At 55.8% G+C, this 14,115-nt stretch overlaps 1 protein-coding gene across 2 annotated transcripts in view; it reads left to right on the top strand.

The window, feature by feature from the left end:
• Positions 1–806: 806 nt before the first annotated feature.
• Positions 807–14,115, top strand: part of ANK1 (ankyrin 1) — a gene marked incomplete at both ends in the record, with an annotated part of 211,426 nt that continues 198,117 nt past the window's right edge. For both annotated transcript variants that reach the window (XM_082863943.1, XM_082863942.1), the window contains one exon: positions 807–932. In XM_082863943.1, the coding sequence (XP_082720069.1) occupies positions 807–932 (126 nt within the window). The remainder of the gene's footprint in view (positions 933–14,115) is intronic.

Here is a 14,115-nt window from a genome sequence, read left to right as displayed (position 1 = left end):
GCGGCCGCCGCCCCCGCCGCGGCCTCCTCGCCCCGCGATGCGGTCGCTTCCGCCGCCGCCTCCAGGCGCGCAGGTCCGCGGGGTGGCCTCGGCGCGGGGCCCGTCGCCCGCCGCAGCGTCCCCCCGGCCCCCGGCGCGGCGCTGCCGCCCGCAGGAGGGCCCTCCGAGGCGCCCCGGCAGCTCCGGGGAGCGCGGCGGCTTTGTTGCCGCGACCCGACGGCGCGGGGGCCGGTGCGTCTGGCGGCGGCGGCGGCGGCGGCCCTGCAGTGGCGGAGCCCGGCCGGCCCGCGCGCCCGCAGCCGGGCGCTCGCAATGCGCCAGCGCGGGCGCCGAGCGCGGGCGCCGAGCCTCGTCGGGCTGGCCGGGCCCCCCGGCCGCCAGCTGCCCCCGCGCAGCCCTGCGTTAACTGCTGAAGTCCGCCTCCTCCCCGCCGTTCGCCGCTCGCCGCAGTACGAGCCGCCTCCCCGCAGCCGCCGCAGGAGAGGGAGGGGGGCGGGGGGAGGGAGGGGGGAGGGAAGGGGAGGGGGGAGGCGGCGGCGGGGCCGAGCCCAGAGCCCGTCCCGGGCGCCGGCGAGGAGCTCCGGCCACGGCGGGAGGCGCCACCCGGGGGCCGCCTCGCCCTCCGCGCTTCTCGCGGCCGCGTCCCCCGCCGACCCGGCCGCCGCCTTCCCGCGGCGGGGAACGCCGCTCTCCGCTCCGCCGGCGCGCAGACTCCTTTTTTTCCTCCCCGGGAGGGTGTCGCCACCTGGATCGCCAAGTGTGAGGGGTCCGGGAGGCGGGGACCGAGCGGGGCACCGTGGCCGGCCATGGCTCAAGCGGCCAAACAGCTGAAGAAAATCAAAGACATCGAGGCGCAGGCCCTCCAGGAGCAGAAGGAGAAGGAGGAATCCAAAAGGAAGCGGAGGAACCGCTCCCGTGAACGAAAGAAGAAGGTAAGGGGGGCGGCGGCGACAGCCCGGCGGTAGCGGCGCCCGGAGGAGGCTGCGGGGAGAAGCTGCTCGGTAGAGCCGGGAGCGGGGAGGGGCGCGGGGCCCCGGGGCCGGCCGAGTCGGAGCCGCCGGGTGGAGGGCGCGGGGCGGGAGGGGAGCGGGGAAGAGGCTTCGGTGCGGCCGGAGGAGGACAGGGCAGGAGGCTGGAAGGGCAGAGCGGGCGGCCCGGAGGCTGAGGGCGCGCGGAAGCCGGCCCGCCCGCTGCCCGCGCAGCCCCTTCAGCACCCTGGACAGACGCCGACGGGCCAGCGCCGCGCCGCGCCGCGCCGCGCCCGGAGGAACTTTTCCGGCCTCGGGCGGCGGCGGGATGCTGGGCTGCTCCGCTCCGGCGCGCCGCCTCGCCGGGCTTTGCAGGGAAGCCCGTTTGGGGAAACGCGGCTCCGGGCTCCGAGGCTGCTCTGCCCTGCGCCTCGCCCTTGGTGACCCACTCTCGGGAGCGCGGAGGGCCTCGTTCCCGGGGCTCTGAATGGGGGGGGGGGCTCCTGCCCCTCCCCGACCCTCCTCGAGCCCAGGAAGCGCCCTTCCCAACCCTGTGTGCCCGGGGACAGAAGGGCTCGGCCCGGCGTCACTTGGCAACGTCTCCTGTTCTTGTCACTCAAGAGGAGCGGCGGATGGCCAGGAGGGGAAGTTCCCTTGGAAGTCGGGCGCGGGTGCTGTCCAGCCTGGCCCGAGGGCCTGCTCAGAGAACAGGTCTCCTCTCTGTGGAGGAGTCGGGGGACAAGACACCCCCCAGCGAAGGCCAAGACCCCTCAGGGCAACCGCTGCTGTGTTCAGCGCTTCCCTTCTGGGTCTGGGGCCTTCCTACCCCCAACTCAAAGCACCTTTAGAAACACCTTTGGTGAGAGACACCTTCCCTTGTGAAGGGAGGGGGTTAGCTGACTGGGCCGGGGCTCCAGCAGAGGTGTTTAGAGCCCCCTGTGCAGGAGGCTGGGAGCCCATGGATGCGGTTCTTTGGATTGGAGATTGGGCTGAACTAACTTCAGCTCGCAGAGCCATTTCAACCTGCGGACCTCAAGGCGGACCACGGCCTGCAAGCCCTTCACTGGGGAATGGGGCCCCCGGGGTTCCAGGGCTCAGACTCTGGTCTTCCTCGTTGAGAAGGAAACATTTTTTCTCGAAATTGTCTCACTCTGAGAAAGAAGTTTGGAGCCTCTGCTTGACAGCCGAGGGGGGACAGGCTGCCTGTGGGTCGGGCTCCTCATACCAGGTTGGTCAGCAGGACCCACACCCAGCCTGTTCCTCGAGATGAGACCCAGAGGCAGAGATGTTCTCTGACCGTACCCAGAATAGCCGGCGTGCTAGGCTTAGCCGTACCCCTTCCAAAGGCGGCCCTCCCCCCGACTGCCCCCGCCCGGAGTGCCGTCTCGTGTGTAAATAGTAGTTTCGCAAAGGCACCACCCCTTTAGCAGGACCTAAAAAGAAGCCTTCCCCAAACCGACGGGGAATTGGAGTCTGGGTTGGTGCCACTTAGAGAGAGAGTCCCATCAGGTCCTTCTGCTGGGTCTGAAATACCAGAGCCCATCTTGTGAGTCAGGCAGGGGGAAGTCTGGTTATATCTGACAGCGCTCACCCACTTCCTTGGCATGAATGTAGACTTCTTCTGAGGAAGGCGTGCTCTCTATTTCCATTCCTGTCTGGTGCTTTAGGAGCGAAGCCCATCCTCTCCCAAACTGCTCACTCTATGTTTTTATCCCACTTCTTGCTCCCCAGCTTCTTCCCTGATGCTTCTGACACTATAAATAATTTTTTTTTCTTTTTGGGGAGCCATAGTCAAAACAAAACTCTCCCTTTCTCTTCTATGAATTCTCTCCATTCACTGCAACTCCCTTCAGTATAACTCCGAATCCTGACTGCACGTAATACACACAATAGGAAAGTGGCAACTCCAGTATTCCCTTTGTTCCTTGATCTCAGTCTTTACATTCTTGGTGAACTTGATCTCCATGGTGAGTGCTGGATGATAATATATTCCCTTCCCCACCCCCTAGTTGTGTTATTTTGTTTTACTAGCTGGTCATACCATACTGCGTCAGTAAGCATTTGAAAATCTGCCGTATACAGATTTTCCTTATTTTATGCAGTGTCCTGGGTGCTAGGATGGAGCCAACAATAATAAGGACATCGTAATTCAAAGTGATAGTGATGATGTGAACTCTTAAATTCTTGGGGTGAGGGGCGATGTGGTATGGGGTGAGGTGTGAGGGTGCCTGCTTTGAGTTTCGTAATGATGGTGAGTACTTTCCGCCATCGGCCAGGTCTTGAGAGCCATCGTACTGAGTGGAGTTAAAATTTATAGCAAAATACAAAATCACAAGAAAGTGGAAGGCCCTCAGGAGAAAGGTACGGGAGGTAGAGCAATGCAGAAAGCCTCTTTAGAGAAGGCAGAGGACGCTCGTGTAGGAGCTGGTTGAACAGATGGCCGAGGTGGGGCTGGGGGCCAGAGTGAAGGTTCACATAAGGTGAGGCCTAATGAAGACTCGCTTTCTACAAGAAGTCATTTTCTTAAGGCAAAGCATATTAAGATCAAGCAGCCGAGGACTCTACCCTGGTCACCCCAGACGTGGGGGTGCTGTGGAACCACGCTCATTTCAGCAGGAAGAAAGAACTTCACACAGGCAGGTAGACGTTTGATGCCAGTGCATTGGTGGTTTGGGTGAACGTGTAGCTGAGCAAGGGAATTCTGGATTTACTAAAAGGAAAGGTGTTTGTCCCACGGGTAACCTACCTATCACAGGGGACTAACTGAGCAGAACCGCATCCCTCCCCATGTGTGGAAATCATCGCGGTTCTAACTTCAACGGCGGTTGCAGCTTTTACAGTTGGTGGTATTCTGTGGGGAGGCGCTGGCTGACAGGTGCTGCGCGGCGGGGCTGGAGGCTGATGTTGTGACGCACTGACTGACACAGATAGAAACCACCTCGACTCAGGCAACTGAGCTAAAGCTCTGGAGCTCGAGAACGACCTGCGTCCTTCTGGGGCTTCATTCAGTTTTCTGCTTCTGCAGCTCACGTCCTCATCAGACGCTTGCTGTTGGAGCTGCAGTTTTTTGGGAAACAAAAATAAGAACCAGTATTTATGACGCTGACTGATGAGTCCCCTGCTTCTGAAGATGGGGTTGGAAGTAAATAAATTGCAAAGCATGTGTCAAGCAGGCATTTGCATTAAGGACGACAGCTTTCTAGGGCTGAGGAAGCCTTGGGCATAAGGATGTGTGTGCTTTTTCTGTTTATTCAGAGCTTGAGGTTGGGAGAGGAGGGGGGGGAGGCTGGAGAAAAGGTGAGGCCGAGGATGGATGAAGAAGAAGAAGGACAGAGTTAAAGAAAGGAGGAGAGGAGGAGGGGTGAGGGAGGCAGGCAGACAGGGAGGGAAGGGGGCTGACATCTCAGCCCTCCTTTAAGCGGTGACACTCAGCCTGCAGTGCCAGTAAGTTCCCTGGGGTAGCATTTACTGAGCTCTCTCCTTTTCTCTTGTTCTGTCCACCTCCTTCATCCTCTGATGTTGGTGAAGGAGGAGACCAGGCCCTGTACAGAGCTGTCCACCCAATACCTAGCTCAGCACCTGACACACAGTGGGCATGCCACGAACGTGGGGGTCAAGTGCTTGAATGAGTGGGGTCGTACGTCTGTCTCTGTTTGCCTGGAGGTTTCTTGGTCGTAGGCTTGTGTTCAGATGAGCAATGCACTCTTTTGGGGGGCATCTGAAGAAAGCCTGACGCTTCTTTCTTTTCGAATCATTTGCAAACCAACAGAGATTTGTAGGCAGGCAGTGGAACCATCTAATTTTTTGGTGCAGTGAATTCTACCGAGCCTGTAGTTAGTTCCTTGCAGGGTCTCTGCTGCACTAAATGACAAGTGCTTTTAGCCATTGGGAATAGCGGTGTTTGCACAGGACCCCAAGGAGCTGAGCAGAGGAGGGCGCAGGAAGAAAAAGAGCAAGCCCGGGAGCGGAAAGTGGCCATCCCCACTTAGCTGTGCAGGCAGCGTTTTCAGCCCTGCCAGTCTCTGCAGCATCCCCGGAGGGCCCTCAGCCTTCCTCACATAGCTGGACCAGGCCCTGCTCCTGGGCTGCAGAGATGTCTTTGGTCGATCCAGTGACCAGAATCACAGGGATGAGCCGAGTTTGTGGCCAGGGCTTACCTGCAGGGGGTGGGTTAGGATGGGGAGTGGGGCAGTGAATAAGAGTGGGATGAAGGGCAGGAGATTAAGCAGGAGGGTCACGGGGGCCCGCGTCTCCCATTCGTAGAGGGTCTCAAATGTAAGCTTCTGCTGCTATCTCCAAACGAGTCTATATATTCAATCCAAGAAAGAACGTACAGGATCAAAAAGAATCATGTTCCTCCCACATCCTTAAACCTAGGTCCTGCTGCGAAACCGCAGCACTAGTATAACTGTTGCCGTATGAACTGATATCTGTATATAAAGTCTCTGTTCGGATGTTGAAGAGCATAATGATGTCTCATTGCATGTTAATTATTAAACGTGTTAATTTATTTAGTTTTGAGCCTTTAAAATACACCACAACTTGGGTACCTGCCCTTTGGTACCTCTTCTTATTTTACTACCTGGGGAGCCTCAAAGAATGGAAGTGGCCCCCCTCCTCTCTGGCACTGGCTGAAGATGTGGGAACTCTCCCAACAACCTGTCTATCCATCTTCCAATCCAGCGCCTCCCTCCGTGCTACAGTAGTGGTGGGGCTGTTCCCCGGGAGCTACGGTCACCCGCAACCGTCCACTAGACCAAGAGAGCAGGATCTTGCGGGCAGAGGTGTTACACCCTCAGACGTATCCAGCACTGTGTGGTTGGCGCATCACAGCCACGGCTCAAAGTAGGTCGGGTGGCAGCTGAAATTTAGAGCCTGAGGCAAGGGCCCTCCCTGTGAAAGGGAGCAGAAGCCAGCCCTGGGACCCTTCTCTTGTTCACCAGTTCTGCTTTCTCCTCTGAGCATGGAAGAGCTGTTATTTTAACTTCAGTCTGAGGATGCTTCTCCCTTCTTTCTCTAGAAACGAGCAAGCTTTAGTGAGTGGGTACCACGTGCCAGGCAGTTTTCCTGTGTGTTGGCCCATCCCCGGCCTTTGCCTCTACAAGTGGATCCATCAGTCATTTCTTCCACCTTCACTGTCAAAGCCCGTCACTCTCTTCTTCAAGAAAGCTTTCCTGAATGCCCCCCATCACTCTTTCTCTGCACTCTCGGGTGTTCCAGCCTTTGTTCTGGTGCGTGTGCATGTGTGTGAGACATGTGTTCTTGTTTTATTATCCCTTCTACTAAATTGTAAGCTCCTTGAAGCCAAAGCCAGAGTCTTTGCACATAACCACTCAATAAATATTTATGGCTTGAAATGACTCAGAAGCTACATTTAACTGGTTCAGATTTTTTTTTCTTGGTCTTTCTATTTGATGTTGGAAGAGCTGGCCCTGTAGAAGTGGAACCAAGTAAATCTGTGTTTTTCCCTGAATTATTCCGACTAAAGCAAAGGCTGCTGCCATCAGTGTTTGGTTTTTGGGAAAAAGGCAAATAAGCTTCGCTTGACTCCATCTCTCCATTCCTGGTTCTTGAAAAGCATCTCAGACGTCTACCTCGTGCAGAGCGCTGGGCTGGGAGTCAGACGCCTGGATTCCAGTTTCAGCTCTCGTACTTATTAGCTACCTGGGCATGAATAAGCTGCCGAATTTCTATGAGCCTCAGTTTCCTCATCTGTAAAATTGGGATGAGAGTCAAAGGAGAGTGTGCTTTGTAAAATTTAAAACTCCCGTATATTTAAGAGGTTACAGTGAATAACATAATAATGATTGTTAATTAAATTATTCTTTCTAATAAACCCAAAACTCCGGCCCGGCCTTCCAGAGGTTGCATGAAGTCTTGGCGTTTGCTTGGGAAGGCCAGCACATTATTATTTCAGTGCCGGTAAATGAGAAAAGGACACTTTAAATCATTTTCTTCATTTCATTTTCAGGAAAGAAATGAATTTCCTATTTTGACAAGATTTATTATCGCAGACTTAGTTATCTCCGTGGGGGCAGTCTGCAACTTTGAGATGGACTTTATGAAAGCCCTGCGTGGCAATTATAGCTGTATATCAAAAGGGGAACATAAAAGTGGTTCCTGAACTTTCTGAGAACGCCATCCCTGTTAGGGCCCGGCTGATAAATCTGGGGTGTGGAATATCACAGACAATGGAACACGTGTTGTTGTGGGCAGACCAGACTCCTCCAGGGAGACTCTGTACATCTCAGGAGTGTAAGCATAGCACATGCTCCAAGAAAGGAGAACTTGCATTATGCACCCTCAAAGGTAAAACAAAGAAGATTGAATGGCCAGCCAATTTCGAACAAAAAACCCTTTCTTTTCTCCTTTGCTTCCCGTGCGACTGGATGCTTCCCCTCGAAGAAAAATGTTCTGTGTTTTTGCTAAGGTGATAATACTTTTTCAGTGTCGGTTAATACATTTTTTATCCATTTCAGAGCACTGTCGCCAATGATAGCTACTAACAGCCTTTGCTTATCCAAGGAGGGCCTGTCTTTATTGAGAGGCTGTGTGTCCTATGGGCATCGTCTCGCTGGATCCTGCAACAGCCGGTGACTGCAGAGCCGGGGCCTGGCTCCAGAGCTTGTTCACGGGTCTCTGCACTAGGCCGCCTTCTTCCGTGTTTGTTACATCCTCAGGGTGCTCAAGGCTATGTGGGCCCTGGGAGGGCAGTCAGACTGAGGGTATCTTTCCTGCCTTCTCATGCAGGACTTGCAATTCGTGGGAGAGCTGCCACAGCGGGAAGTAACCTGAGGCAGAGAATGGAGGCAGGTGGTCTGGGCTCAGGACAGAGGTACTAGTGTCCAGATTCCAGGCGGAGCGTGGTGTCTGTCCATGGGCTCCTCTGAACGTCTCTGGAGCAGCCCGCGTGATGGTGAAGACCCTGTTCAGGCCTTGGGTTAAGACAAGAGGCCAGATGAAAGGCCAGATGACAAGCGGCTGCTCTAGGGCTCACCTGCTCTGGTTCTGTCTCGTCCACCTCACGAAATGGTTATTTCCCCCTTTACTTTCTGTTCTGGAGATTTCTCTTCCTACCACAGGGTTGGCATCTTCTCCATACGATCATTTAATAACCTGCTTCTACAGGGAGTTACAGGGTGATAACGTGTCTGCCGTTTTCATCTATTTTTCCTTACTTTCTGGGACTTCTGCTTTTTTTTGTGGATGCGTAGAGGGCCTCTGAGGTCCTGGGCCTGCATGAGAAACACTTACCAGGAGCCCAACTTGGATGGGTGGGAACAGAAATGAGCACGGCCCGGCTGTTGCCCAGATCTCTCACGTCCCTCCCTTGAATTTCCGTGGTTTCTTTTCCTGCCCCTAAGAAGTCAAGCAGGCTAAGTGATGCCCATGAAGAGGAGTGCAGTCAGGGAGAAAACAGGCTTGGGAGCTTAAAAGGCACAGACTAGCATTAGAGTAGAACTGAGAGTGTTAGGATGGAGTCAGATGAAGCACCACAGGAGAGGAAAGGAGGTGCTGAATTACGGACTGGCCAGAGCCGTGACTCCTAAACCTAATTCTGAGGCTGGAGGGATGGCCCCAAATACGGTGAGACCCACAGGGAAGCAGGGAGGGGAGAAATGGTCCCAGAGGCCCCTCAGCTTTGCTGATGCCAAAACCACCTTGGGGACAGGGCTTATTACATGCAGACCTGCCCCACTGCCCACCTGCAGAATCAGATGCTGGGCACTGTGGGGCCAGGTACCCACGTGTCCAGCAAGGTCCCCTCAGGTGAAGCTCGCACAGAGCAAAGTGGAGCCTCTGTTCTAGCAGATGGACAGGAACCAGCTGATGGGTGATGGTAAAACTAAGGGAGAATCAAGCCAGGAGATGGAGGAAAGAGGGGAGATGGTAGGGGGTTTGTATTTACTTATTATTTAGTCTGTATCCACTTTCCCAAAGGAAGTGGGCAAGGAAAGAGTTGACTTGAGCACCGTGGCCAGCCCTATGGGAGAGGTGAGCCTGGCCAGGACCAGGGCCTGGGGCAGCTTCCTGGGGGGAGAGGCTGGGTCTTCACGGACTGTTAGGAGTCAGCCTGGTGAATGGGGGCAGGACATTCAGCTGAGGCGGTAGCATGGGTGGAACGTGAGCGAGTGGGGTCTGGAGGGGGAGGTGATCCAGGACCTGTGGGCCCAATAGCAGGAGCCAAAAGGGCAGGGTGAGGGGGCAGGGTGCGCTGGAGCGGAAGCTGAGACGGGGCCAGCCTGGGTCCAGAGCACAGAGGAAGCCCGAGGCACTCCAGGCAGAAGTCTGAAAGGCTACTGCGCCTTCAATGCAGAACTGGGACGGTGCGGCTTCCTGATAAGCAGGGCATCTAGAGTGCAGAGGAGTCCAGCGGAGGGACGGGGCGGCTTGTGCTGGGGTGGCCAGTGGGGATGCAGCATGTGACAGACTGGAGACGTTTGGGCGGTGGAGAAAGTTGGTCTTTGTGAGTAACAGAGTGGGTGTGAGTAAGTAATCAGCGATGCTGCTGTGGGTTTCTTCTTGACATATGTTAACATATCTGCGCGCACACGCGTGTGCACGCACGTGTGTGTGTGTGTGTGTGAATTAAATGTCAGCAGGGCCTCATATCTGACTTGGTGTTGGGGTAGTTAGTTGGTGGTGCCTTTCGTTGAGCTGAGAACAGGTTAGGAGGAAAATGACAAGTCCTTTTTATGGAATATGCTGTTAGGTAGCTTCGTGGGGCTCTCATTTGATGGCGGGAGAGCTAATAGAAAGTGTCCTTCGAAGTGTGGGAAGCTGTGAGGCTCCATGGAAAGGAGAGGCCGTCCGCCCAAGTCCGAGCTCACCAGCGAAGCCCTGGTGTGCAGGTCTTCTGAGAGGTTGCCTTAAAGAGGGCGTGTGCACGTGACAAAGCCTGCGAGGCCTGGCGGGAGCTAAGGCATCTGACTGGTGGGAACTGACGACAGCAGGGGAAGCAAGGCCTGGGGGCCACACGTGGGCTGCAGGAAGGCAGGACTCTCGATCTTGGTTCCCCAGCCGGGGATGGAACCCGGGCCCTCGGCAGGGAGAGCGCTGAGTCCTGACCACTGGGCTACCAGGAGCTTCCCTCGCCACTCTTAAACGTGTGACCCAAATGGTGAAATGCTATGCATTCACTCAGAACGATGCTTAAGAGAATAGGTTTTTAAGAATTTGCTTCTAATAAAAAAGTAGGAATATGCTTCAGCTGTAATGTCATTAGAAAAAGTAATGTGATGGAATTAAAAGGAAAGACGGAGGATGCCTTGCTTGCCAAGGGGGGGAGCCAGGCATTCTCTGCCTGTGTGTCTCCTGCAGGCACAAGCTGGGATGGATGGATGACCTCACACCCCAGGAGAGAATTCCAGGGTGATGTGGGCTAGAGCCCAGTAGGTAACGAATGTTCTGACTCCAAGTGGAGCTGGAGTGCGGTCCAGAGAGTCTGAGCATCTGGGTCTTGGCATGGGAAGCCACCCATTGTAAACCAGCTTGAAAATGTGTATGTGATGGGTGGAATACTCCACTCCACAGCCAGAGTGACCTTCCAAAAATGCAAATCAGATCCTGACACTCCTGCCTTTGGAATCCTTCGGTGGCTTCCTAATTGCCCTTAGAATAAAGTCCTGGTGGGTTCCTCCAGCTTCCGAGGCCCCCCGGCTAGCCCGTAGCTGCCATTCCTGAACCGTCTTTCTTTCCTGCAGGCTGCACTCTGCTGTCCTCCGAACTTCTTCTAGGTCGTAGGATATACACGTGTTCTCTGCCTTCAGATCTTCTGTCGGCTGAATCTTTGGCCTCAAACACTAATGCCAGCTCCTCTGTCAGAATTCAGTTTAAACCTTGCCTCCCAGGTGCTAGATGAGGTTAGGTTACGCCGCCCCGTAAGGCAACCAGGAGATTGCATGGACGTCCGTGTGTGCCAGGAGGGCGTCTTTGATCGAGATGTCAGAGCAACGGAGAAGAGATGCCGGCAGTGGCTTTAGATGGAGTCAGATGGTCCAGGGCTGGTGCCCTGGGTGACTCTGGGCAGGGTGCTCAGTTTTCCTCTCTGAGTCTTGGTTTTGCCAGTTGTAGGGCGGAGGGAATAGCTACCGGACAACCATGCAGGGTTGGTGGAAGGATGGTAAAGCACCTGGGATACAGTAAGTACTCAATACATGCCAGGTCCGATTCCAATGACGCCTTAGTTCCCACTCATACCCATCCCTGCCCACACCCCCACCCCCAGTGGGAGCAGTCAATGAAATCCAAGGTGTGGCCCTTGGCAGGCTGTGAGTTCAAGCCTGATGGCCATCAAGGATTCATCCCAAGGTTGGTAGTGCTCATCTAGCATCACTGCCAATTCCTTAAATGAATTAGGGAAAGCTGGAGAAATGTGATCTCAAATGCCAGTGAAAGGGAAGAATCGGGGAACCCGCCCAAGTCAGAAGAATGTCGGAGTCTGACTGTCGGCGGAGTGGCGTTGGCTCTCTGGAGGCGCTGCATTCTCCCGTGGCGTGGCGGTTTGGCAGATTCATTTTAATGCCCTTGGAAAGAGCCGCTTTGGTCTCTGCCAACTGGGAAGCGGGAAGTCTGGCGTGCTGATCCCAGGTTACGTGGTGCGCCCGCCGCTCGGGACCCAGTGCCTCTGTAGACGTGGGGTAGCGCCCTGGGAGCCGCGATGCTGCAGCCGGGCCTCGCTTTCTGCTGTAGGTGGAGCAAACCGCAGTCCGACGGTTGGTCTTTCTTTTAACGCTGCCTTCTGGCTTCTCGCGTGTGTCACGGCCTGTGGGCCTCGTCCTTGAGCAGATATGCATCTGAAGGACATCTGGGCTACAGCCGCATGGTTGACTCTTGGCACTTTAACCCACTTGTCAGTGTTGCCACCCACGCGACAGGACTTAGAAGAGGCAGGTGGAGGGAACATCCTTCATGATTCGGTACTGAGGTAAGCGCTACAGCATCGTTAGATCCTTCAGGAAGAGCGTGTAGGGTCCCTCCCACGCACTCAGCTTCTTCCACTTGGCCTGCACCTCCAATGCTCCTGCCAGAGCCTCCCCTGGTCGCTCTTCCGATACAGCCTTCATCCAGTGCAACCTCCACGGTGCCACTCCCCTTCATGAGACCCTCCACTTCCCTCCCATCACCTTTAGGATAAAGTCAGACTCTTTCCCATGGCTTCCGAGGTTGTGGACGCCCTGCCTACCCCTGGGGGCTTATCCCATCCCCCCACTGTGCCCCCCGGGTTTGTGGTGCCGCCCTGCCACCACCACCCCGCCCCCCCGCGCCCAGCTTCGCCTCCTCCAAGAAGCTCTCCCGAGTCTGGGTCAGAGATGCCATAGAAGAAGGGAGGTCGGTGAGGCCGTGTCCAGGACCCCTTCCCACTCGGCCGTCTTTCACAGATAATGGCGCTTTCAGCCAAGTCCTAGGACAACACAGGAGTATGGGCCCATTACCTTGCACTTCTCAGCTGACGACGCCCGTGCGTGATGTGGATGGTACGGACCTCCCCTTCCTCTCCCATCACCCCCAGAATTGCGAGCATGAGCTACGCATGGTTGTGGATGAAAAGAGCAGGCCGTGGAGTGAGGAGAGGTGGGCATGCGTTCTGGTTCTCTCCACTCTCTTGCGTAGCTTTGGACACTTCTCTGAGCCTCGGTTTCCATGCCTCTAAAACAAGGGGATTGGTTTAGCGAGCTTCTAAGGCTCTTCTGGGGGCGCTGGTAATTCCGTGAATATGTGAATTTCCAAGGCTTGCCCTGGCCTAAGGTGTGCTGGGCGGGACATCTGGATGCAGGAGGCTGTCGGGTGTCAAGGTCCAGCTCTGATGGATACCAGACCCCAGGGCATAGGGATGTTGGCAAATGTGAGATGCTGCATAGCCCAGGGTGCTGGTTCAGCGCGTGGACACTCACCCCACCTGGTGTGTCATTTCCATGAGGATGGTGCTGTCATGGGCAGGCCAAGGAGAGGAGGGCGTGCTGCAGAGGGCCAGGGTCACACGGGCCACTGGAAGGTGGCCGTGCTCAAGGTTGACAGATCTGGTCTCCTGGGTGCGTGGCCTTGGAAAGCCCGTGTAAACAGGCAGCCCCGTGACTCTTCAGACTTCCCGCTGCAGCCAGTTTGCTGCCACCTCCTACCTTTGTCACAAAGAGCAGCGTCTGGGAGGGCAGAGGGCACCTGCGCAGGTGAATGGAGAACGCAAGACGCAGGCTCCTGCTATTTTCAGTGCACGGCGACTGGGCCTGTCACCTGCTTTCAAGGTCGTGAGCAAAGCCAGCGTCCTCCGTGAGTTCGGAGGAGCCCAGGAGGCCCGGACTCTGATGGGGGAGGGGCTCAAGCAGCCCTTGCTGCTGGCGTTTTCCTGGAAAGCAGACTCAGCAAACCCACAGCCCAAAGAACGGGATGCACTGCGGGGCACGCCATGCGGTGTGCCAGACAGTCCTGGCTTTTCAGAGACACTGCTTTTAGAGATGAATCGTGTAATTTGGAAAATCCCTGCTTTGTCACTCACTGAGATTCCAAGGAGCCAGTATTTTCAGGAGAGGACAGTCCCGCAATTTAGCCCCAACTGAAGCTCTTTTTTGATTTCAGTCTCTGCCCCTGTCGCCCTTTCCTTCTCCCGGGAATACAGTGCCCCAGGGGACTGAAAACCAGTCCGGTTTTCTCCAGGGGCTGCTCAGCTGGGCCTGGGAGGGGAAGGAGAGACATCCCAGGAAGAGGATCTCCACATCCGGAACCTTCTCCAGTGGTTGCATCTCCTGGGAGATGAACGCCCGGGTCTCAGGCCTCAAATAGGCCCGTGGACAGTGGCCATCGTCACACAGAGCTGGACGGGTGGCCAGCACAGCCCGTGCGTTACTTTGCTCTGCTCTCAGCGGCCCTGCAGAGAGGCAGGTACCAGGTCCCTCTCACGGGGGAGGACAGTGAGACTGGGAAGACTACGTGTGGTTCACACCACTGGGGTGTGCCTGTCCTGTGGCTGCAACCTTGGGCTGTCTCTCTCTGAAGTCCTGGATTTTTGTAACAAGCAGGCAGTAGCAGATGCAGGGTGTTGTGGATTGAAATTCATGTCATTTTCTGTTTTCTGCATCCATCAGCTGCCACCCTCAGAAACACAGCGAGGCCCGGCCATTGGTGGCCAGTGTTCTCTCCATGAAGGACAGAA

This window comes from Leucopleurus acutus, assembly GCF_964270905.1.
Source record: "Leucopleurus acutus genome assembly, chromosome: 21".
Lineage (NCBI taxonomy): Eukaryota > Metazoa > Chordata > Mammalia > Artiodactyla > Delphinidae > Leucopleurus > Leucopleurus acutus.
The sequence above is the reverse complement of the archived record's forward strand: the minus strand, read 5'-3'. Positions and strand labels throughout refer to the sequence as shown.